This window comes from Mustela putorius, unplaced genomic scaffold (genome assembly GCF_011764305.1).
Source record: "Mustela putorius furo isolate JIRA1106 unplaced genomic scaffold, ASM1176430v1.1 tig00003869_pilon_pilon_pilon, whole genome shotgun sequence".
NCBI classification, from domain to species: Eukaryota; Metazoa; Chordata; class Mammalia; order Carnivora; family Mustelidae; genus Mustela; species Mustela putorius.
Genome location: NW_025422021.1, coordinates 23,014,077 through 23,039,697, shown reverse-complemented (window position 1 = coordinate 23,039,697; position 25,621 = coordinate 23,014,077). Strand labels below are relative to the sequence as shown.

The 25,621-nt window shown below is 39.2% G+C and overlaps 1 protein-coding gene across 4 annotated transcripts in view; it reads right to left on the bottom strand.

The window, feature by feature from the left end:
• Positions 1 to 25,621, bottom strand: part of LOC101682836 (cytohesin 1 interacting protein) — a 79,934-nt gene that overhangs the window by 17,869 nt on the left and 36,444 nt on the right. For 2 of the 4 annotated variants that reach the window (XM_013051948.2, XM_013051947.2), the window contains 5 exons: positions 10,634 to 10,683; positions 10,357 to 10,411; positions 5,192 to 5,294; positions 4,893 to 4,986; positions 2,020 to 2,089 (listed from right to left, as the gene is read on the bottom strand). In XM_013051948.2, coding sequence (XP_012907402.1) covers positions 2,020 to 2,089; positions 4,893 to 4,986; positions 5,192 to 5,294; positions 10,357 to 10,411; positions 10,634 to 10,683 — 372 coding nt within the window. Of the gene's footprint in view, positions 1 to 2,019; positions 2,090 to 4,892; positions 4,987 to 5,191; positions 5,295 to 10,356; positions 10,412 to 10,633; positions 10,684 to 15,994; positions 17,117 to 17,886; positions 18,218 to 25,621 lie in introns of those variants that run through there. The other 2 variants (XM_004743892.3, XM_045066937.1) reach the window with 2 other exon arrangements.

Below are 25,621 nucleotides of genomic sequence, written 5' to 3'. Positions count from 1 at the left end.
TTTCCTTTTTCCATGAGAAGGTGAAAAGGCCAGGTTTACTTAAAAAAAAAAAAAAAAAAAGATCCTCACTAATACTGTCTTTTTTTGTAAAAACAAATTCAGTTTTGACAGTTTTAAAACTTGCCTATAATATGAAGCCCTGTTTATTCCATACAAAAATTTAATGATAAAATGTTAGAGGCATTCCCTTTAAAGTCAAGAATAAGATTATCACTATTTGCAGGAATCCTGATCAATGTTGTAAGAGAAGAAAAATAAATTATAGAGTTGACCCTTCAATAATACAGGGGTTTGTGGTGCTGACCCCTGCACCATCAAAAATCCATGTATAACTTTGCCTCCCTAAAAACTTCATTAATATAGCCTAAGGTTGACTGGAAGCATTACTGATAACATAAATAGTTGATTAACACAGTTTTTTTTTTTTTTAGATTTTTTTATGTTATATTATGTACTGTATTCCTACAAGAAAGTAAGCTAATGAAAAGAAAATATTTTTAAACAAATCACAAGGAAGAGAAAATACATTTGCAATGTCAGACCTCATTTATAAAAGAGCAAAAACTTCATATAAGTTGACCCAAGCATTCAAACCTGTGCTGTTCAAGGATCAACTGTAAGGGGGCAAAACTTTCAGTATCTGCAGATATTATGCCTCTATGAAAAAATCTGTAAGGGAATCTACAAACACTGGAGTAGAGTTCAGCAAGACTATAGGATTTAAAAATTTACACAAAAATTAATAGCGACAAATTAAGAGAGCTTTGAAAATTAAAAAATCATGTTTATTGTAGCAAAAAAAACTTAAAAGGCACCTAAGAATAAACATAATAAAAGCTACATAAAAGTGTATAAAGAAAAGATAAAATGTTTTTGAAGTACATAAAAGACCTAAATTAAGAGGTCAGGATCCTGTGTTTGAAGTAGGAAAGGTGAAACCATGAAGGCCCCGATTGATATTTATTCTATAAATGTCAATTCCTATCAAACTCTGAACAGAGGAAACTTTCAAGGAATTTTACAAATTAATTCAAAATATCCAAAGGACAAGTAAAATGACAAGAGTATAAAATCAGTATTGACGCAAAAGGAAACAGGGCTCATCGATGAACTAGGTATGAGGGGAAGAAGAATACAAGATAAAAGATGACGTAGTAACTCTACCCTCGTGGGCTCAATAATTAAGAAATGCATACTTCATAAAGAAAATTCATAAATGCCAACTATTGCAAAACACAGTCCAACTGCGCAGCCTGCCTGTAAGCGCTGGGGCCTGGCCACCTCAGTGCCACGCAGGGGAGATGTCTGGGAAAAAGAGAGGTCATGGAGTCTACAGGATCATGACTCAAAGGCACACGAATGAGGGTCTGCACTTCACAGCCTGGCAGAACCTCACCAGTCTAGCAAACCAAGATTTTCAAGACCCTCAAAAAGCCTTCTCAGGGAATTTTCTCTGAACTCTCTGCATTGTGTACTATCTCCCGGAAACTTCATTTTTTCCACTTCAAAGCTGATTGCGTGTTTGCCAATGAAAGTTGATTCAGGGACAGCCACAGGAGCAGAGGGGACATGATTTTTGTAGGAAGAATGATGCAGGGCAGAAGGATCCAGAAGAGGACAATGGAAAAGCAAAGCTTCCGGGCCCTCAGGCACACTTGCAGCACGGAAAAAGCAAGGAAAAACCAGCAACTCCTCCTTTGTTCCCCGCCCCCCCCCCAAATATAAATCAAGAGAGATCACAGGTGCATTAGTGAAAAGTTCTTCAAGTGATGTGCCTTCCTGTTGCCTTCCTGAGCCTCCTAGAAACACAGAAGGAGGAAGGAAGAAAGTGATTTGCCCTGGTTTGTGGAATTGAATATTCCTGTAAAGGTAATTGCTTTGCTCTTGATAATTCAGCAGTTTAGACGCATCACGACATTTCATCTTCAAGGGCTATTTCAATCCGTCAAATACATTTTTATTCTATCACTCACACATTCAAGGGTGAAAAGTGTGTCTCACTGTGTTAAATTAAATTACCTTTAAAACTTGCAGCTTTGCTTCAAGCTCTGCTCTCTTGAGAATCATTGTTCCATTAAGAGTCTCTATCCTGTTTTAAGAAAAAAAAGGGGGTAGGGGACAGGAACAGCATGAGTGATCCTTTCAAACAAGTACCATCCTTATGAAGTACTATACTTGGAGAGCAGACTATACTTTAAAAAGCAACATAAATGTTATAATCCCCACGGCACTTCAAGTATCTGGACCTAGGCCGAATCTTCTGACAATATGAAGGGAAAGGAAATAACAAAACAAAACACAACAAAAAAGACAAAACAAAACAAAAATCCCCTAGAGAGGGTGGTTGAAAGAAAATATGTTGGCTAACTTGTAAACTATAGCTTGTTTTATAGACGCCACTACATGGCAATGACTATTGTTCTCTACTGGAATTTATCCTTTTGGGCTCTGACTGAAATCACCTATTTTATTCAGTGACTACTTCCCGGGCATCTACAATGTGCCAGACTTTAGACCCCGTGCTAAGCATGAGGGATCCAGCAACGAAACAACATATAATAGGCATCTGCAAACAGTATAATCATCATGCCATTTCTTGGAAAAGAGAAAAAGTTCCTTCTTTCCTAGGATTCTAAGAAACTGTACCTCTGTAAATTGTCTTAATTTGTCAACTAGAAGAAACAGAGCCAGAACCACTATAGATAATAACCTTCGTATCATTCTCACATCTCAGAACCTTTCAAGTTTATAAACTTCAATCCCAGAATTATCAATTTAAAGGTGTTCATTTCTTCCTACACCAAATGTCTTTCTAAAAATAAAAAGACTTGTTCTATCCTGACGGATTTGATTTATTTTGTGGGCTCATGCTGATGCCTTTATTTTGACTATTAAGTCAGCAATCTGAATAAGATAACAAATTTCATGTGTGAGTCACACACCTAGGCATTTTTAAAATAATGGTTCAAATTCCATCTGATAAGTAAGCTGTAAATATTATATTAAGATGCAGAAATTTTCAAGTCATGGTAAAACAATAGCATGAAACACCAAGACCTGTTTTTCTTTATTTCTAATAACATCATTCCCAAGATAATGAGATGATAATGCAAGCCAGGATTTTGTCAGCTTTCTCATGAGGGTGGTCTTGTCTCTGGGCACTGGTGAGGATCCTGTGAATCTGTTTCAGTAGGACTCCAACTGCCCATCTGACCGCCCAAGCAACAGAAGTCTATGCGCAGAGCCACAGGCACACATCGGTTGTTCTCTTCAGTATTTAGACAGATGTCTCTCACTTTCCTGATCTCTGTATCTCCTTTCGTCTCCCTCCATTATTCCTTAATTATATCCCTGCATTCTGCCCACTTCACCCATTTGGAACGTAGCTTTCTGACTCTAACTGCTACCTTTTCCCTTTGGATTCTACATGGCTCCAACCTCACAGATTCGTTTCTCTGGAGCAAAGGGCACACCCATCCTCTACCCTGAACTCATAAGATCCAGAGTTGGACTAAGTCCTCTACTATCACGAGTCATCTTTCAAAACTACTCCCACACACACCCAGAGCATCTCTGAAGTTTTAGACTAGGATCACTGACGAGCATCCCACAGATTTTCTATGGGCAGCTTGCAAGGAGCAACTGTGGGGCAGCTGAAGAGAATGGATCCTGGCATCCAGAGCAGTTGGCCACATCCTAGCCCAGTCACTGACGAGATCACTGATCTCCACTCTACCTAACTTAAGCTTCAGTCGCTTTCTCTAGAAAGAGAAATAAAACTAACCTCACAAGGTGGCTGAGAAGAATGAAGAAGGTAATGCAAGACCCTTGGGCTGAATAAATCCTAAACTACTTGGCCCGACAAGACCCATCACACTGGTTGTCTCTCTCTCTTGGACATGCCAAGCCCATTTTGAGAGTTCAGAGACCTCCCTCTTGGCCTGAAACGCTTTCAGCAGGAGTTCACATGACTATTCTTTCTCTTTCTTTAGGTCTCAGTTCAGATTTCCTCTCCTCAGATAAGATCCCTTTCAACACCTAAACTACACAGCAGTCCTCTTACTCAGTATTCTATCCCATTCCTTATTTTACTTTTTTAACAGTGATTATCATAATTGAAATATCAAGATTACTGCTTCTAGAGGCTTTCCTTGTCCATCTCCTCCCACAATCAATAAAGCAGTACAAGAGTTTTGCCCATGTCTCTCCTAAGCCTATCGCAAAGCTGGGAACATAGTTTTTGTTCAATAAATATCATTTAAATGATTGAGCAAATTCCATCTTTCTACTAATTACTGAAGTCTTACTAGGTTCTAAGGATGGTATGGTGGAAAAGTCAGTCAAATCTCTAGTTGAGGAGGCCACTCTCCTATTAGTAAGTCTGGAATATTAGTAGGTGTGAATGTGTGTATTACAGGGCAGAAAGGATTGAGCAGACTTTTTCCTTCCTTCCAAATGGGACACTAGAAAAGAAAAACAATGGGCTTGTGGTATCAGAATAAAAACTTCAGCCCTTCTGACCTTTCATTTGTTCTAACCACAAGATTGTATCAAACATGGAAGTTGGACCAGTTCCTCTCTGACCAAAGAGAATGTGTGCCAGTTTCATTGAATCTGACATAAAAAAATAAATTTTCTAAATGCTATCCCTCCCACACAGACGTTTGAGCTATTGATGTCCTCTGACTTCAGATGTTGACAGTATGTTCAAATTTGAGGAAACCTTGAGAAACAAAAGGAACTGATAAAGAATATCTGTACCCAGTCCCAAAGCTATGGTGCATGGCCTCCCTTCTTGTGATCCTGAACAAAAGCCTATTCATTCACTCAACAGGCATTATGAGAGACCATAACATTTTTGAAGCCCCTAAAGGAAGCAGATGTATAGTTACGTTAGCAGGTTTCCCGAAGATCTGATCAGGTCAACAACTTGTTTGTGGGTAAAGCCTTCTGTGTTCACGCCATTGATATTTGCAAGGACATCACCTGGGAAATGCCAAGAAAAGTGAGTTGTTAGAACAATTGTTTAAATAACCCCTCCTGACATCCAAATAAAAGAAGCAAGCCCCAAACTCTAGCAACATGAAGGAGTGAAGAAAATTCGCAGCAGCAATCATATCACAACCTTTGACATCATAACATTTTTCTTGCCATTTAAATAATTCCTAACACAAGCAAAATTACAAGTTACCAGTCTGCAGGCCCGCATAGTGTGCCGGGCTGTCCTCCTGGATTTTGCAAATCAGAGTGCACATCTCTGAGGAGCACGAGTTCTGGTTCTGGAGCCTGTAAGTCTGTAAAAATTAAAGTGATACATAATTACTATTCAAAACTCAAAATCTACGTGTCAAAAAATAAAATGGTATTGATTTCCTTAAGCAGTATAATAGGTAAGTACCAAGAACAATTTGGAAAGGCTTTCTTGAATATGAACTGAAACAAAAATACCAAACTTGAAATTCTATAGTGCAATCTGTAGCCAGCCCTATCCATTAGAAGGGGGGGGATGGGCACCTGGGTGCCTCAGTCGGTTAAGCATCTGCCTTCAGCTTTGGTCCTGATCTCAGAATCCCAGGATCCAGCCCCATGGGGCTCCCTACTCCTCGGGGAGTGTGCTTCTGCCTCTTCTTCTGCCTGACACTCCTCCACGCCATTCATGGTCACTCTGATTCAAGATTATGTATGTTCAAGCCTAAAAGTCCACCTGGTGCTCTCATTATTATATATCTATTAACAAAAATGAGGTTTTGGGGAGCCTGGCTCAGTCATTAAGCGTCTACCTTTGGCTCAAGGGCTCAGGTCATGATCCTAGAGTTCTAGGATCGACCCCTGCAAGGAGCCTGTTTCTCCCTCTGCCTGCATCTCCCCCCTGCTTGTGCTCACACTCTCTGTCTGTCAAATAAATAAATAAAAATCTTAAAAAAAGAAAAATCAGGTTTTTTATTTCCCAATGGGATAAAACAATAGTAGCCAAAAGCAAAGAGAAAAATCTCTGTGTATTTCTCCCAAGCTAAAGCACTCATTACAGCAGCATATGGAACACTACACATCCAGGAAGGGAGATATGCCAACAATAATTATTTTAAATCAGAGCTCTGCAAATAATGACAATCTGCCCTGCATTTTTTCAAAAGTACTATAATTGACGTGATTACCTTCTTGTCTAAGTGCTTTCTGCTATGCCTACCCTGAATACTCACCCGTTCATTAGCCCCCCAACCAGATTATAAAAACTTATGCTTCATCTCTTGCCTCAGTTTGGCAAAAGCACCTTGTTTTTGTTTTTGTTTTTGTTTTTGTGTCAAAGTGTACCAAGAATACTGCATAAATATTGCTAGACAGAGTGGCCCAATGACCTATAACAAACATATTTGCCTTTTTCACACATTTAAGTTATAAAACCTCGTTCCACTGAGAATCAAAATCAGCACCTGAGTGAAGTAATGTGATTCCTAAAATTAAACCACATTACAGCACCGCTTCCTTGTGGAGAAGTTAATGACTGATGTTCGTTCCTTCTTATTATACATACAGGCTCCAGAACCAGAAGTCAATCATATGCAAGCAACTCCTAGAAACTTGATTTTGTTAACATCGAAAAAATTTCTATTCTCTCTGCAAGGCATGTTGAATCCCCCATATCGTAAAGGTAGACAGAACCTTTTAAAGATCAGTTAATATACTTCCCATCTATAGCAGAGACCTCTTAAACAGCTTTGCTGCCAGGAAGTATTCTTGCTAGAGCCTGGACACTTCCAGGAATGGAAAGGCAATCCGGTTCATGGGGTACATGGGCCAAAGCTCTAACAGTCACTCCTTTGGGAAACCACTGTTATAGCAAATCTTGTTAGCAGTGAGCATCTACCCTCTAGGTCCAGAGTAGAGGACGGGCAAATGTGTTGATTTACACAGTTGGCTCATATGTTTGCTATAAGGTTTTACAGGTGAGATAAACACGATACCAGGCGAGGTAGGCACAAGGCAAAATTTATTAAAGGTGCCCTCGGTCAAGGTTCCGCCAAAGAGGAGAGTTGGGGAAGTCGCACCGGGTGTCGAGTGGGTCTTTTATCTGGGTTAAGACAGGGAATAGGTTCTCACAGCCATATAAGGTACGGTATTTGGGGATTGGAGGGTTGGGGGAGTCCTGATGTTCCAGTTTCTTGCGTAGGTATCGGGTTGTGGAGACTTGTGGAGTGTAGAGACTCCACACTTGTGGAGACGTGACCTGGGCATACATCCTTATGGCGGGAGAGTCAAGGATTAGGAAAGTGGGGGAGGGGACCTGGAAGATGGCGGCCCTGCAGTCATTTCTATTGTTTCTCCTGCATTCCCGGAGCCACCGACCCAACATTTGCAAGCAGTGTAAAATGTGTGGGTTGGGGATGGAGAAGAAAAGGCAGAGCACCCAATGTTATGGGTAGAAATAATTTCCCTCTCTCTCACCCGGTCTTCTGGGTCCCATTTTTAGAAGCCAGTGACATAACAATCGCCTCTAATTTCTTAGAGGTACAAAAGTCACACTGCACTCCCTCAGGCCCAGTGACCTTCATGCAACGCCTGCCATTGGCTGATCTACTGGTACCGGGCACATTACTCAGTAATTTCTAAGATGTGTTATTTCATTGAAACTCCTAAAAACCCCACAGGGCAGCACTGAGAGAGTATGAACTTGATATGTGGGAATCTGATGTTTGTCTGCTACCATACCATGTGATTCTCATCAGCAGTATAAACCTAGCACCCATGGAAATTCAAAGAGGAGGTGCACTTGTTTCTTTTCCAACATGCCCTTCACTTGGGAGACCAGAACCCAAATACATGTTAACAGTGGGCACTCAATAGGAGTACTTATGGCTCTATCTGGTCTTCCAAAGGTTCCCAGGGCATTTCCCCCACTTGGTGGCAACTGCAAATCTGAGGACTGCTAAAGACTAGATTAGGGGGCAGAGCTGGCAATGGAAAGCACACTCTAAATGGGAATTGGCACAGGAGAGGGTTCCTGCTTCCCTGGCACATGCTGCAATTCTGAAGTGAAATCATCAGCTCAGCGTTGACCTACAAAGGTTCAAGGTGCTGCAGCCTGCTGTCCACTACGGATAGTTGTGACTCTTGCTTCATGTAGAGTCGGCATTTGTGGTTTGGGGGAGAAACACAGGGAAACAGTGACATATATCACAAAAGAATGAGAAAAAAGATCCCCATTTGTCACACTAAGTAGAATACGTGAGTGGTCATTGATCCTGTCTCCAGTAGCAACTGCTACACATCCTGTGGATAATTCTCATTTAAAAAGAAGCAGTCACAAAGAGTGCTACATCTCTCCAATGGAAAAAGAGTGTTCCGTGCAAATGGGGAATAAGTGAGAGTACTATGCTTCTAAACCCTGAGAGAAAAATTACAGATTACACCAAATTTAAAAGTAGAATAGTTCAGAAAATAGAAAGTAGGACGCCTAGGTGGCTCAGTGTCTTAAGCCTCTGCCTTCAGCTCAGGTCCTGGGATCGGGCCCTGCATCGGGCTCTCTGCTCAGCAGGTAGCCTGCTTTCCCCTCTCTCTCTGCCTGCCTCTCTGCCTGCTTGCGATCTCTCTCTGTCTATCAAATAAATAAATAAAATCTTAAAAAAAAAAAAAGAAAAGAAAAGAAAGTAGAAAGTATCTTTCTTCCTCTTGCAGCCTTCTCCCTCCTCATTCTGTTTCTTTATTCAGAACATATATTTTACTTCACTGTTTCCTGTTCCTCATCTTCAAATACACACCGATTTTCCAATTTGGAGGTTGATATTCAGTCACAAAAATTTTCTGAAAGCAGCATCAAAGCTAAGACCTAAAAGCTGATATGCACTGTAAAAGTATGATTATGCAAAATATACCTAAAAGAAATGCAAAAGATAGAAGAAAAAAATAATAATACTTAAGCTAGTACTGTTGCACTTAATTGTATTAGGCTTCATTTGAACTGATTCACCATCTTTACACATATGGCCATGAAAGAGCAGAGAGCAAATGAGAAAATGGAAATGAAATTCTTAGGCTATTAGAAATAGAAACCTATAAAGACTCTTAGGAACATGCTAGAGCATGAGACAACATGCAAGTAAACCCAACTTTTCTAAATTGTTTCAAATAATAATTGTAAGGTGTTGTCATTAAGAAAAAAACTCCAGGGGCACATGGGTTGCTCAGTCGGTTAAGCCTCTGACTCTTGGTTTCAGCTTGGTCATGATCTCAGGGTTGTGAGACTGAGCCCCACATGGGGCTCCACACTCAGCATGGAGTCTGCTTGGGAGTCACACTCCCTCACCCTCTACCCTTCTTCCTGTTCACGCACACACATACTCTCTTTCTCTTTCTCAAAATAAATAAATCTTTAAAAAAAAAAAAGTCCAAATTTTTTTCTGTATATCTGAGATGAAAGCTTCAGTATTTCAAATGTAACAGGAGATAGATATGAATACATGCAGCCTCATACACACAAATTTACATGCTTTCAAGTATTTCTTGAATACGAAAGTATAGATTTAAAATCTCATATACAGTATAAAAATGATGATGCAAAACATATATGAAATGCAAATATATAAAAATGCACATCCGGGGGCACCTGGGTGGCTCAGTGGGTTAAGCCTCTGCCTTAAGCCTCGGGTCATGATCTCGGGGTACTGGGGTCGAGCACCGTGTTTGGCTCTCTGCTCAACAGGAAGCCTGCTTCCCCCTCTCTTTCTGCCTGCCTCTCTGCCTGCCTGTGGTCTCTCTCTTTCTCTCTTTCTCTCTCTCTGTCAAATAAATAAATAAAATCCTTTTTTTAAAAAATGCACATTTGTAAAGAGTCCTTCACTTTCTCATTTGAGACCTGGTAGATACCAAGCATTTCTGATCGGTAGACTTACAGGAAAACTAAAGCAACTGAGAACAAGAAGGTGAGCATATCTCAGAGGTTTTATTTCAACTGCTTCGAAGTTTTCCTTCCTTGATGATACCTAGCATCCTGAGAAACTACCCCAAACAAACCACAGCACATTGAATAAAAGTCACAGTGTTCATCACTCTCTAATCCTGACTTCACTCTTTCTTTGCTAATATCAAACTATCAGAGCTACTTTCTTCATGAAAAGTCTGGAAAATTGAGTGGTGGCTGGGTGGCTCAGTTATTAAGAATCTGCCTTCAGCTCAGGTCATGATCCCAGGGTCCTGGAATCAAGTCCCACATCCAGCTCCCTGCTCAGCAGGGGGACTGCTTCTCCCTCTCCCACTCTCCCTGCTTGTGTTCCTTCTCTTGTTGTGTCTCTCTCTGTCAAATAAATAAATAAAATCTTAAAAAAAAATAAAATAAAACCTGGAAAATAGAAAACTGCCCACCTGAATTTCAAATCCAAATGTTCCATTATCTTGTTTTTCCACAGTAATGAGCTTTCTGTAATAATAAAGTAGAAATACACATGAAGATCAAAGTTTCACACTTGGCACGTTCTTATCATGAAGTAACTGTCACAGTTATAGATGGCTGACATTCAGGTAAACTGTAGTATTTAAGACTATGTGTGTGTGCATGTGTGTGTGTGTGCGTGTGTGTGTGTGTGTGTGTGTGTGTTAGTGCATGCTGGTAAGAGAACAAAAAATATATGAATCTCTTTACCTTTGAGACCAGGAAAAGTCACCTAAAGAACTTGATCTCGTCAAAGCAAGCTGAAAAATATAACAAGCACACCGTTATCAAAAGGTCCTAAGACACATCTATAAAATGTTCGAAATCACAAAGGAATTTGTTCTTTATCACCTTCCTTGGCCCAGATTTGGGAAATGGTTATGTAAGGGTAGTAATTTCCATTCTCTACTGGGAGAAAAGGAGAGCCGAGAAAGGGAACGTTCAAGCATTAAAAGGCTAAAAGAGGCTCAGATAATAATATACCACGGCAAAAGAGTTCATGTAATGTGGCAAAACTCTAAAGCTTCCCAAAAAATGTCATATCTAATCTGTATTTAGAATAGCCCCTGAAAAAATAACCAGTGCATTTTATAATCACACAGAAATCCAAAGAAAACAACACCCATAGAATGGCATATAAAACCCAAATACTTGATACTTTTTTGATACTGATGAAATGACTGTATTTATTGTAAAAATTCAATATGTTCCTGTTTTTAGAAGGCTATAATAATCTGTAAAGAATCAATACATATAAAGAAATACAATTCAGGTGAAAACAGGGACTCAAAATCTCAGTTCTGCTTTATGACTTATTTTTGCAATAGTTTTGGAAAATCAATGAGATTTCCAGCCAAGAAAGGAAGGGAGCCTCAGAATGCTATAAACAGTATGAATACTGGCCCCCTACCCCCCTGGCCCCACTATAGCTAAACCATAGTGTTTCACTGCCACTTGTGATATACTTGTTGTCTATCAGTGAATATATTACAAAATGCCAGAAGAGCAACACATTGTCCAAACAACTACAAATAAGACAAAAAGGAGATGAAAAATCAGGAAAAAAAAAACACATAAAAGAAATTAATGCACAAACAAAATCCTTATTAAGGCATTTGTTCGGAGAGAAGCCTCTATCACTGATAATGAGTTTGAATTACCTAGTACCAAATGTCAGCATTCTCACAAACTTTCTGAAATGGCTCGGTGTTCAGAATTTGCTTATTGATCAATAAAGCTACTGTAAAGAAGAGCTGATCTTCCCTTGTTGATTCGGTGTAAATTAATTGCATTTTGTAATTCCTTGTCTTTTCAGTTCTAGGCCTCAAACCGTGTATATCATTCTGAAGACGGCACTAGGTTGGCCCAGATCCAAAAAATTTTCTAAATTTGGTAAAAAGTATTTGTTTTCCATTTGTAAGGACTCAGTGTACAAGGCCTCCAACAATGTATATGGTTTATTTCAGCCTGTTTGCCCTACCTAACACACACATGGGCAGGAACCGCTCAGCTATGCAATATGGTGCCTTCTTATGGAGGAGATGAACTTGACATTGGCCAGCATTCTCATCTCTCCCGAATACTGCACTCACATTGTCTTAATCTATTTTCATTATTTCTATCTGCTTGGCTTTTACCCTCATTTCTGATTTTAAGGTACTTAGGTAGGTCATACCTACTTATACTACCTGTTATCATAACTAGGGTTTCTATTCTAAAAATACTACTTTTGCTATCAATAGTCATCATATTATTCAAATATTCGTATATAGAGAGACAAGTATGTGTGTTTATGTAAGGGGTACGCTGGATCAAATACCTCTCTTCTATACATAATTACCGATATCCTTTGGGCCTCTTGGGGAATGTACTTATTTTACTTTCTACCCCAGTGCCTAGAGCAGGGCCTGGAATAGAGTAGAAACTTAAAAATAGCTAAATAGACAAACAGAAGTAAAACTACTAGACACCAATATAAGTAAATAAGTAGTGGTGAAAGATCAAATTCTCAAATTCAGGAGGAATTTTTTTTATTTTTTTTTATTATTTTTATTTTATTTTACTTTATTTTATTTTTTTTGGTGTGACTGAGAAGCAGAACATTTCATTTTAAGTAGTGGATGGAGCTACACAATCTAGTGCTTTTTTCCCAGGGCGACTGAGAGGGTTTAATGAAACAGTTTTGCAAATGAGAATGAGCCTTTCTCATGTCAGGAGAGTATTGCCATTTGGAAGGAGGAAGGTAGTTCTGGGAGCCCCTATAAAGGGAAATTTTTTTTTAAAGATATCCACTGAGTTAAAATACTTTTCAATTTTGTCCTTCAGAAGATTTTAAATATTCACAAGAAAATCTCAAGGGCAATCATTAAAAATATAAAATTAAATTTAAAAAATCCAAAACACAAGGCAACATTACAAATGAAAATCAAACAAACAAACAAAAGAACAAAAAAAGAAAAATCTCAATCCAAAAACAATAAGAACCATAGAGAAAGAACTAAAAGAAAGCAAAGAAAGATAGCAATGCCTTAATACATAACTGCCAAACAAATAAATGATAGCAAGAATTAATGAGTTATTAAAATTTCCACTCTTTCCTCAGCAATTTTAAATGTCCTTTTGCCAGGCAAATAATCATAGCATTGATGGGAACCTCAAGATTCCATCTGGTCCACCTGCAAACTTGCCTTCTAAATTAAAAAAAACACAACAACAACAAAAAACACTCTATTTAAATTCAAATCTAAAGTCTGTAAGTCCAGAAGACAAATCCAAGACCTCCACACAGAAGGAAACTGCCCCACCTTTCTCTTCCTAACCTTTCTATCTAATTGTCTGACTGAAAATATTTGCCTAGCACAATGTGAGATGCATGGCAGAGTCTCAGTTCCTGTGGACTGACTGATTTGGGTTATCAGTGACACACAAAAAAATCAGACTAAGTCGAATTATAAATTAGTTTCTACTCTGGATAAGCGACGAACCTCTTTTAGGCACCTAATATTTAAATAAAAAAGAATTTAAATAAATTAGGAACCATCAAATTCTCTGACACGTGCCTCATCTTGACACAAAGCCTCCTTGTCTTTGATCTGGGCTGTCAGACTCAGGCAATGTGGAAAGGAATGTTCTCAGGGTTCAACCTTGTTCACACACCAGACTACCTGCTAAAGTGGGAAGAAGTGTGCCTGCGGCCTTATGGAAGGTCTCAGCTTTGGAAGATGTTTTCCTGCAGCCTTTCTCCTAGAGTGCGCGGTCCGGCTCTGGGATCTAACCAGTGGAGGCAGTGCTCCCGAATGCCCTCAAAGCCAGAGTCTTTTCTCAGGGTTGCTGTGATGACACCGAGTCACACGAATGAGGAACCAGTGTGTGATGAACAGCATATGCTGGCAACAGCTGTCTTTTATTACACATTATCTAATATGAGAAATCTAGGTTGGGCAATCTGGCAGGCCTGCAAATTACACATTCAATTACCGCCTTTGATTAGACAAAGCTCCTTAACCCCTCACTGCCACTGATAGAAAGATGCCTGGGGGTGAGCTTATGATTCCTCTTCTTTTGTTTTTAGTGAGATGACTTAAAAGTTCAGGCATTGATATTCAAAATGTAATTTTTGCTGCTGTGCAGTGATTCACAGTGCTCCTCTTCAGTAGGATGCCAAGACCAGATATTTCTGCTGTCAGTTTGCAAAAGATAGGGGTTAGGGCTAGCCAAAGAGCCGCAGGCAGGGAGGAGCTCCAAGTTCAATCCTGTAGCCACTTCTGCTGCTAAGTAACAGATTGTTACTTCCTGGTCCCCACTCAGTGTGCTCATTTCCTGAAAGTTCTGGGGTGGGGAGAGGTTCCTTATCAACAGAGACCGTGTTTCTTTTGTTTCCACTGTTTCAAAAACCTACAAGTTAGATGCCCTGCCTCCTTCTCACTGATGTCTTCCATGAATATAGCTTTTTTCCCTGTTCCCCTTTTAAGCCAGGAGCCTTGAGAGAGCAGGGTGCTGCAGACTATGCTAAGATACTTGCTTAATGGAGTGGACTTCAGTTTCCTAACTCATAAGTGCCCTTAAGGAACTCAAAGATATGTCGCGGCTTCCCGCAGAAGTCTCATTGTGGACTCATGAGCGTCTTTTCTAAGAAAAACTGCGGGCTCTTGATTCCAGGTGTGTCACAATATTAGATTAGAGGACACTTTTCAAATTCTATTGGAGTGAAATTCCTACAGTTTTCTACCTGAAGTATTCATTGGATGCTTAAAATACTTTGCTGCAGTTAGGAACACTTGGGAGTTTTGGCTCCAGATGGGGCTGGAGCCAGAAATTAGGAGAAAGCTCCTGGAGGGCGGAGTCCACCCCAGAAATACACACTTAACAAAATTCTGTATCTGAGCTTTTACGTGAAATCACCCTTCAGAAGCTGCGTTGGAGCAATAATTAGATAACCCCAAGACTGGCAGGCAAAGGCAGCCTGTGGTACTACTGAGGCACATTCTAGCTTCTGGCCTGGTCCTCAGGCCCCTGGCTCTTGTGACAGCCTTTGGTGAACACTGGCTTCCTGATGCAACCTACTATCCTCAGACGAGTGTCCCATCAGGCACAATCACTACGCCTTTGGCATCACCACATTTACAAAGCCTTTCCTCATTTCCTCTGGTCTCCTTCCCACTGTGTCTTCCATTGCACGGATTTCCCCCCCCCTGAAATCATGTTCAGAAGTAGAAGCTGCACTGCGATGTCTATCACCTCCTACAAATACAGGTATGGAGATAATATGCACACACAGAAGTCTATTTTTAAGCAATTCTGAGTGTAAACACCCAAATGCTTCTGAAGATTCATCTGAAACTAGAGGCTCCCCAGATAAAGCTTTGCAGAAACCAAAGCCAACAATAACGAGAAGTATGAATTGTTGACGTCAGCCTGAAAGTGTCGAAAATAACAGTGGGCAGAGAAACACCTGCTCCTGGGATTGCCTCACAGGGATCTTGTTGCCTGCAATTCAATCGGTGCCAAATGGGTGATTATTGTCTCAAAACCACTTAAAAGAAATGAACATCCATTTGGAAAGTTCTGAAATGTTGGGATAAATTTGCATCGAGTCTCATTGATGATAATTGGACAGAATCAGAAGTATCATGTAGAAGAGGCTTGTTTTGCTTTCTTTTTTTCTTACAGTAATTCTCACAACAGGATGAAAAACCTGTTTGAGTAGGGTTTACTATGGGAAAGAATACAAGAAAAGGGAGAAGAAAAAACCTAAAAAGAGGAGAACATCAGATAAATTCATCGGCGTGGGAATGTGTGCATGTATATGTTCACTTGTATGTGTTATATACGTATGCACAGTAAGTGTGTTTCATCTGTCTCAATCCCCCTCATTATCTCCTTCGATAACCTCCTCCTGCTTGCCCTCTCTTAGTCCGCGCGTCTTCACCCATGCTTAAAACCAGATGTGACTCCTCCAACTTCACTGCCTTTCACACCCAAGTTTCTGGGTCTCCTCTCCATTTCATCCACTTCTTCTTTCACCAGTTACTGCAAAAGTTGCGCCCTCGCCACTCACCCCTACCCACTTACCGACACACCATGTTTCTCAAGTGAGGTTCCTAAAACCCTCTTCTGCTCAAACACACCCAGTGGCTCCCTGTGCTGGTCAAATGACGACTTCATCAGGGGAAGTGTTCAAATGTTTCGTAAAGCAGCCCAGCTCTGAGGTCTCCCCTCCCCTCCCACAGACACTTACTGGGTCCTCTGGACACGGTAATGTGCTGTTACCTCAAGGTGCCCTGAAGGCCCCCAGATCTGTGCCTAGGCATTAATTATTGCCTTGTTCTGGAATACCTTGCAATCACTGGAATATGTATCCTTCAAGGTTATCTTAAAAGGCATGTCCTTGGCTTTGAGCATTTATGTTGTATAATGCCTATTGGTTCTGCCTACTGAATTTTTAACCCTACAAGACCAGGAAACGTGTTCTTCTCATCTCTGTACCTCCTACACTGCTCTATATCTGAAACCTGAATAAAGATCCTGGTACTTCCCACAGCTGCTTTATTTTCAGGCAAGTAGTAAATTGATAGAAATGCTCATCATTTGATTAGGCTTAATGTCATAAAAGCATTTGGGATTTAAAAAGATCAAAAATCCATGCCATGGCAAATTATGCCTTTATCTTCATTGTGAAAAATAATGAGGAATCAGCTATATACATCACTGAGAAAAGATCATGACTCTCCCTCTATGCCCTAACTCTCTAATCCTGAAATTAGGAGGCTTATGAGGAGCCCGTGATGCACAGTAGGATTTGAGGACAAAACTGCATGCTTTAAAGTAATTCTAATTCTAAAATCAGATATGTCCTTGCAGCATGATAACAAGTTACATAACCAAAAACTGGAGAGGTTAAAATATTGTTTGAAAAATTGGAAATTATAGAATGAAAGAAACAAACTCAACTGGACATGGTTTTTTCTAAATAAGTTTTCATCTCTAGGGAAATACCTTGCAATAAAAATGAAAAACAATAGCATAATTACTGAGCACATACCACACATCAGTCATGTGTTAAGCACTGCACACTTCCTCACTTAAGCCACAGAAGAACTTCTTGGGGTGGTTCTATTGTTATCAGCATTATAGAAAAAAGAAGACTAGGGACGCCTGGGTGGCTCAGTTGGTTGGACGACTGCCTTCGGCTCAGGTCATGATCCTGGAGTCCTGGGATCGAGTCCCACATCAGGCTCCCAGCTTCATGGGGAGTCTGCTTCGCTGTCTGACCTTCTCCTCACTCATGCTCTCTCTCACTGTCTCTCTCTCAAATAAATAAATAAAATCTTAAAAAAAAAAAAATCAAAAAAAAAAAAAAAAAAGAAAAAAGAAGACTAAATCTTAGAGGGGCAAATGACTTGCCCAAGGTCCCGCATCTAGAAAGTGACTGAGCTGGTATTCAATCAGCCATTCACACATCCAATAAAAGCCTTAATTCCCAATAACATTAGGAAAGTGTCTGTGCCCCAGCACTGAAAATAATGTAGTCAACAAAATTTGTCCTGAAGAAAAAGTACTCTCCTTGGATTGGAAATAACTATCAAGGAGTGCACCTGGGAGGGAAGGAATCAATGAGACACATCCAGGGGGAAAAGATCAATAATTCTCAAATTGGCCATGTCTAAATGCACTAAGTAAGTTCGATGTACTTAACGATTTTCATTTTACCTCGATACCTCTTCACACGAGAAAAACAATCTCCTTTCAAATTTTTGCCTGGAAAAAATTTTTTTTATTATGGTCTTAAATCTTTTGGACTAGTCCACGAGCTCTGGGGGCTCCCTGTCTCCTTCCTCACCCATACTCTTAGTGACTAATTCCAAAGCCTCTAAAATACAATTTCGGTGTGAAGCCAGACAAATATATCAACTCTGAGCTCAAGAGAACGTGAACACTTAGAAAATACAAAACAGTAATCATACCTGCTTTCTTCCCCGAGGCAAAGTAGCCACAGTGTCAGCCAGCATTTGAATCCGTCTATTATCATCCATTTGCAAGCTGCCCTTGAGCTGGGGGTAAGAACTAAACACTGGACCAGCACAGTAGTCCGCCAAATTGCCATTGCTACCCTGTTGTGTGAGCCTTTGTAAAGACATTGTGAATAAAGATTACTCCAGCTCGCACATGGTTGAGTGGCCTTGCGGGACAGGGGAAGCTAAAAGTCTAATTCTCTGACAAGCAGTCAAAAGTAGCAAAGCAGAAAGAGCCCATGTGACTTCTGTGGTTTTAGGTACTTGTTACACAAACCCTATCTTGCAGTTCACTCCCATTTCTCAAAGTTTTTTTTTTTTTTTTTTTTTTTCTTTAAGCTCCTGGAAGAAACTAGTTTTACCATTAAAAAACAGCAACTTATTTTTTTTCTCTTTCAAACAGCCAGAGCTCTCATGCTTTTATGTTCTACGGCAAGTTGTGTTCAAAACACCATCTGCCTTTTTTTTTTTAAAGGAAGAAAGAAAAATTTCCCCAAGTTCTGCCATGTGTTACCCACACTTTCTCCTACTCACTGTGGCAGTGCAGTGTCAAAGTCAGGGTATGCAGACACTGAGTTTTGTGGATAGAAGCAAGAAGCACAGGGTCCAGTCATAATGTCTCTCATGGAGTCCTTATTATATACTGTCCCTGAGGTACACCCTAGCTCATTAATGTTCATCAAAAACACATTATGTCTGCCACTTGGGCTGTAACCATTCAGAATTCTTCTGGTTGCCCTTCTACTACTTCGTCCTAACTAAAATGATCCATCATCTTTATAAGAAACAATGAGGGGGAAGACCAGCACACTCAGAGCTCAAATTTGGCCCTATCTTAGACAGCACTTTAATGCAGCATCAGCATGTGGTCCTGGGGGAAGAATGGAAAGGACAGGAAGATATCAGGCAAACCATGATGGCACAAGAATGTTGCCTCTTGGTCCCTGAAGGCTCAGATGGGCCAAGGGCACCATCATGAAGTACAGAAGATCACAGATACTTTTTCCAGTGGGGGATTGGAACACATAGTTTCAAGAGGACTGGTTTCAGAGGAAGAGCAAGGGATGTAAGTAGAGGAAAGAATCAAAACAAAAATCAAAAAGAGAAGTTTTACATACGACAAAAAGTCAACTGCGGTTGTCAAAATAATTTTGAAGGTCAAAAGTAGAATGTAAAAGAGTAGAAAGTTGTGAACTAAAATGGAAGTCAGGGTGAATTCAGCTCAAGCAGAATCTGCCAACTATAAATGGTAAAGTCTTCTCAGTTAACAGTGCTTCAAGAGATAGAGCTACTTCAGGAATTTTTAAAACCTGATCACAGCATAATTCACTATAATTGGAATTGGATTATGACATGAACAAAATGATGTCTCTGAAAACACAAAAATATCTAAATCAAGGATTATAAATGTGTGTGCCTTCAGGGACAAGGTGAGTAAAATATTATAACATAAATGTATAAAACAAAAGAGAGTGATAGATACTTTGGCAACTAAATAATATGTCAATTATGAAAATATTTAGTGTGTGTGTGTATGAGAGAGAGATTTTCAAACATCTCTAGGCTCTGATTTAAGTACAGGACTTAAATCAACACTGTTAATTGAGGACAGCAGTCCACCTGTCCCCTAGGGATTTATGAAGTTAGGTAAATATTTTAGCATTTCAAAATGTCAAATGGAGATTAAACATTTGCCTGATATAAGACCATATAGACCAACTGACAACCAAGTGTCATACATTAATGCTAAAATTGTATCAATTTAGTATGTTATAATGATCTTAAGCTAATATAAATTACAGAAGTATATTATTAAATTAAGAAATTGGAAAATGAATTTTTTTTACTTAATTTATGAAATGTGGTTTGTTTGTTTTTTAAAGATTTTTTATTTATTTATTTGACAGACAGAGAGATCACAAGTAGGCAGAGAGGCAGGCAGAGAGCAAGGTCCCTGCTGAGCAGAGAGCCTGATGTGGGGCTCAATCCCAGGACACTGAGATCATGACCTGAGCCAAAGGCAGAGGCTTAACCCACTGAGCTACTGACATGCCCCTGAAATGTGTTTAAGGAGTAAAATTTTTCAAATCATGAGATCCATGACTATACAACCAGAGACAAAAGTAGATCTGACATTCAACCAGCACATACCAGTATGGTCACATTTGTTAATTATAAATTTAGACTGAATCTATTTTGATTGGCCGGTTCCCTGTTCTGATTGTTAAAGTCCTGTGTCATACCAATTACTAAATATTTTGAACAACATCCCATATAGTTTATGATAAAATGTGGGGAAACACTAAACTTTTTATACAAATATGACTTCAAGCCTCAAACACTAGACTCACAAATGTGTTCTACTATTTACAACTACTTTTTTCTATAGAATTTACCTCAGGACAATTACAGTGTTCTGAGCTCTCTTCCTCTTTATACTCCCCTTTATATTATAAAGGTGATTCTAAAAGTGATTCAGATAAAGCCATCTACCTACTCAAAAGATTTCAGAAATGCCTCAGTGTTCATAAAATAAGATAAAACTTTTGAAAATTGCAGTTCTATCTAAATTCATTCTCTGAAATGTCATATTACTTTTTCTTAGATCTTTCTCTGAGACTTAGCATGTTATACTTAAATTATACTTTGAAAGCAAGGGCCATTTTGTATCTTTAAATTTATATTCATGTCCTATGTATAGAAAGTGTTCAAGAAATGTTTGGGGTTTTGGTTGTTGTTGTTGTTTTTAAAGATTTTATTTATTTATTTGAGAGAGAAAATGAGAGAGAGAGAGAGCAAGCCTGTGAATGGGGGCAGAGGAAGAAGGAGAAGCAGACTCCCCTGCTGAGCAAGGTGCCTGATCTAGGTGCTAGAAATATTTGTTACTAAAAAGAAAAGGACAGGGAAGTAGATATTTAACAGAATGAATTAAATAATATTCTTCTAAGGCAACAAAGAAGAAAAACTAAACTAGCTGAAAATGTTTGTATTACGCACTCATATTCCAAAGTGCCACAATCTTCTGTAAGGAGTAATCTGAGAGATTTGAAAAGAATCTCTTCTAAAATGTGTTTCTCATCTATTCAGAAAGCTAACATCCCATTATTGGCAGGACGGGTATTCTTATTTGAGGCATTTTGTTCATAAATATGCAAATACTCTTAGAATGAATCAATCTTTAGTACAAATTAGATGAATCCTGAGGAGCTGGAACATGGAGATGTTGTACTAGAGCAGGTGAGAAGGGTATGACAAAAGTACAGAACACAGAAAGGCAGAGTTCTAGAAGACAAACTTGGCCAACTCTGTAACCTCTATGAGACTCACAGACAGTTATAGGAAGGTTGACAACAGGGGTTTCAGTGCCTAACTGCTCAAATCCAGGCTCTACAATTCAACAGTACTGTGACCTTGTGAAAGTCACTTAATCTTTCTGCTTTGGCCTGAATTGTGTCCCTCTACAGTCATGTATGGAAGCTCCAAACCCCAAGATGACTGTATTTGGAGATAGGCCCTATAATTAAGGAAGTAATTAAAATTAAATAAAATCATAGCATGGAGTCATGAACCCATAGGATTAATGTCTTTCTAAGAAGAGACATCAGAGAGCTAGTGCTTGCTAGCTTGCTCTCTGTCTCTTTGCCATGTGAGGAATAGAGAGGGGGTAGTTTTCTGCAAGCCAGAAAGAGGGCTCTCACAAGGAACTCAGATACTTTGACTTCCCAGCTATAATAAACCATAGTAACTCTAATAAAATTTAGTTGTTTAAGCTGCCTAGTCTGTGGTATTGGTCCAAGCTGACTAATATGCTCTCTAAACCTCGGTTTTTACATATCTAAAATAAAAATATGTAGGGAGAAACAGATCAAATAGTCGAAGCATAGCACTTGATACAAAGTAAAGTATTACTACTGAGTTTTAAGTAATAAGAATTCAAAGGAACAATTTCAGAGGAAATTGCTTGAATTCTCTACATAATTATCTACTACCAAATGCTCCTATATGCAGCAAGAATGCCCTCATCTATCTGAGAGCAGTCTAGAGGCTAGAATATATGTGAAAATCCTTACTGTCATATACCAGGCAGATTATGCTTGCAAAGCATTGCAGAGCCAATGTCTGAAATTTCTAGATTACCTTTAGCCCAATTCACCTCTTCATTAGTGTAGATATGGGAGAGAAGTAAGTTGTTCAAAAAATAAGAATTTCTTTGTGTCCTTCAGATTTAAGATAGTTGTTGAGTTTGGGCTTTTTTTTTTGGCCCTTTGCCTTTATTTGCATAGAAGGCCTTTATTGGGTTCCTGGAATACCATAGGGTTTTGTTTCGGTTAGGTTTTTCATTTTGCTTATTTTTTTTATTTATAATTTTGTCTTTCTTTGTACAGGAAGCCCATATTTGGTTACATGGACTGACAAAAGAGACAGGATAAAGTCCTCCAGACAATATTTGATTCTTTTATATTTGAATTTGCGTAAAGTAGATTTAGTTTGGTAAGGTTACTCTCCTATCTGAGAGCCAACCACCAGTGACCACTGTTTTGTCCTATTTCTCACCTTATTTGAATTACCGAACTGGGTAGATGGGGCTCTCTATCTTCCCCAAACACTCAGGGTGGGTCACTGGGATTCTGAGAGCATTCCTGAAAGAGGAGGAGAGCCTTTTTCAGAAAAGGGTAAATTACAATCTGGCCTAGTTCTGAAAAATAGCAAACTCAGGAAAGGGAAATAACAGAAAAAGAGGTCATGAAGTCCCTGTATGGGAAATCTTAATGTGGGTACAAACCAAATATTAGCTTAGAGTTGTGACATAAAACCACACATACATATGCATACAACTTTAAATCTAATATAAATAATAGCTAACACTAGATCATATCCATAATGGCTTTTTAAAAGATTTTATTTATTTATTTGACAGAGATCACAAGTGGGCAGAAAGGCAGGCAGAGACAGAGAAGCAGGTTCCCTGCTGAGCAGAGAGCCTGATTCGGTTCTTGATCACAGGACTTTGGGATCATGACCTCAGCTGAAGGCAGAGGCTTTAAGCTACTGAGCTATCCAGGTGCCCCATATCTATTATGTTTTACTACAAGTGCAAGGAAACAATTTTCTGATCTTTTAAAGCTTAATCTAATCAAATCATGAAGCTATGGGTAGATTATAGTATCAGCCAAGAGATTTAGCTACTGAATCTGGGGCCTTAAACAGATTATCTAGATCAGTGTTTCATGAATCCACTCAGTAGGATAATTTTAAGCCTTCTTTTAAGTGTAAAAGTACATGATCTTGATACATTCATTTTGTGTATTTATCACATAGAAAAATCATTAACTGCATCTTTAATTTCTCTTTTAATTTTATTTATTTATTTATTTGTTTGTTTGTTTATTTTGCCTTAACCTCTTCAGGTTTAGGGTGAGTCATCTGAGTGTAGTGAAACATGCCAAACAAAGATCGATCTCTGGGAGGTTCCATGTTAAAGCTATAAAGTTATACGTGGGCCACTTGGAGATAATAGGTATGTGTATAGGGTTTTTATGGCATCTTTGCAGATGTGTCAATGTTATCTATACAAAATGCTCTGTAGGTAAAGAAGACAAGTCTTTAGGAGACAGTCTCTATCATAATTTTACGAGTGTACTCCTCCAAATATAAGCAGATCCTTTTTGTAACCTGGAGAAAAGAAGAAAGTAGACGTGACAGCTTCTGCGATTTCCAGCCCTGATCTTAACCACAGTAGTTCTGCATTTATTTGCTTTAGACTGTGCTCCTGCTTGTACCACATGGTTTTCTTGGGTTAAAAGATTAAAATTGAATAAAAACAACAGGCTTAGAGAAGAGAGAAAATAATCAACTCATACTGTGTGAACATCAGTAGCCTTTGAAGTCACTTTATAAGAATGTCTCAGTCCACAAATGAGTTTCCCAAAATCCAAACATGTCTCCCTTTTAGAGGGAAAAGCCCTAATGGTGAGACAGGGTCCATGGGAATGAGCCCCAAATGAAAAACATTGGGAACCTAGGTACTTTCTGTCTACCGCTGTTGTTAAACTGCTTCTGCTACAGAGCAGAACCAGGATGTGGCGGGGACACAGCCTCATATACAAGCCAGACTCAAAAACAGAGGACCCCGGCTCCAAAAAGCACCAATGAGCTTCCTGAGTTTCCTGCCAATATTGACCAATCGGGACAAGGTTCTTCCAACCAATCAGGAAGAGGCCCTTACAACCAATCAGGACAAGGCTCTTCTAACTGGTTAGTAAGAAGGCACTTTATCCACATAAGCCGGTCCTGCCTTGGGTTTGGGGATTTCTGCTTAGCTACTGCCTGTAGGTGCTCTTACTACTATAACAATAGTAAAAAAAAAAAAAAAAAAAAAAAAAAAAAAAAAAAAAAAAAAAAAAAAAAAAAAAAACTCTTTAAGCATAAATGCAAAGTAACCAGCATTATCGGTAGTTAAAAGATTCCTAATTCAGGATTTGTTGAAAACAGTTTTTAAACAATCCTTTCTTCGTGAATTTATTAAGACAGAGGTAGAGAAGGTTTAACCAAATTGAGGTACATTTGCATCCCAAAAATGTCATCCTATGAAATGAAGATGCCTTTCTGAGAAGTATTAAATCTCTAAGAGAAATAGAGTGGCCACCTATTATGAGTACTTTCCTTGCTTGAGAGGTATTATCTTACCCACAACAACATACATATATATGTATATCTCTCTATATAGATATTATTGCTCTAATAACCATGAAATAAGTGGATAATATCAGCTAAACCTAATAAAAAATGGGTGGTTTCCATTTGTATATAGGAGTAATTCATTGAAATGAGTTTATTCAAATCCATTTCAAAGAGTAGGACCTTAAACATTTGGGCAAGAAGATAAAATATTTATAAATAGATTATATATACATATGTGTGTATCCATATATATGCATGCGTGTGTGTGTGTGTGTGTGTGTGTGTGTGAGTGAGAAGGAGAGGGAGAGAGAGAGATGAGATAGAAATCATAAATAGACCAAAGATCATAGAAGAAATTGAGAAAGTAGCCAGAGGTCTAACCTTTAAAAAATATTGAGGTCCAGGGGCACCTGGGTGGCTCAACGAGTTAAGCCTCTGCCTTTGACTCAGGTCATGATCTCAGGGTCCTGGGATCCAGCCCTGCTTTGGGCTCTCTGCTCAGCTGGGAGCCTGCTTCCCCCTCGTCCTCTGCCTGCCTCTCTGCCTACTTGTGATCTCTCTCTCTGTCAAATAAATAAAATCTTTAAAAAAAAATATCGAGGTCCAGGTGATTGTCAGTGCTATGCCAGTTTTTCAAGATAGGGATAGTTTTATATTAATTGTCACAGAGCATAAAACAAGATGCATTCTATAAAGCTAACTAATCTGATCTTAAACTAGATACAGAGGGAGAAAAGTAAGGAAGGATGGAAGGAGGAAAGGACAGACAGGAGGGAGAAAGGAGAGGGAAGGGGGAAAAAACAGAAGGGGAGAAAGAGAAGGAGAAAATTTAGTCAATCTCACTTATTAATTCTGACACAAATATCCTAATTAAAATATCTAATTATGGGGAGCCTGATTGGCTCAGTGGGTTAAAGCCTCTGCCTTCGGCTCAAGTCATGATCTCAGGATCCTGGGATCGAGCCCCGCATCAGGCTCTCTGCTCAACAGGGAGCCTGCTTCCTCC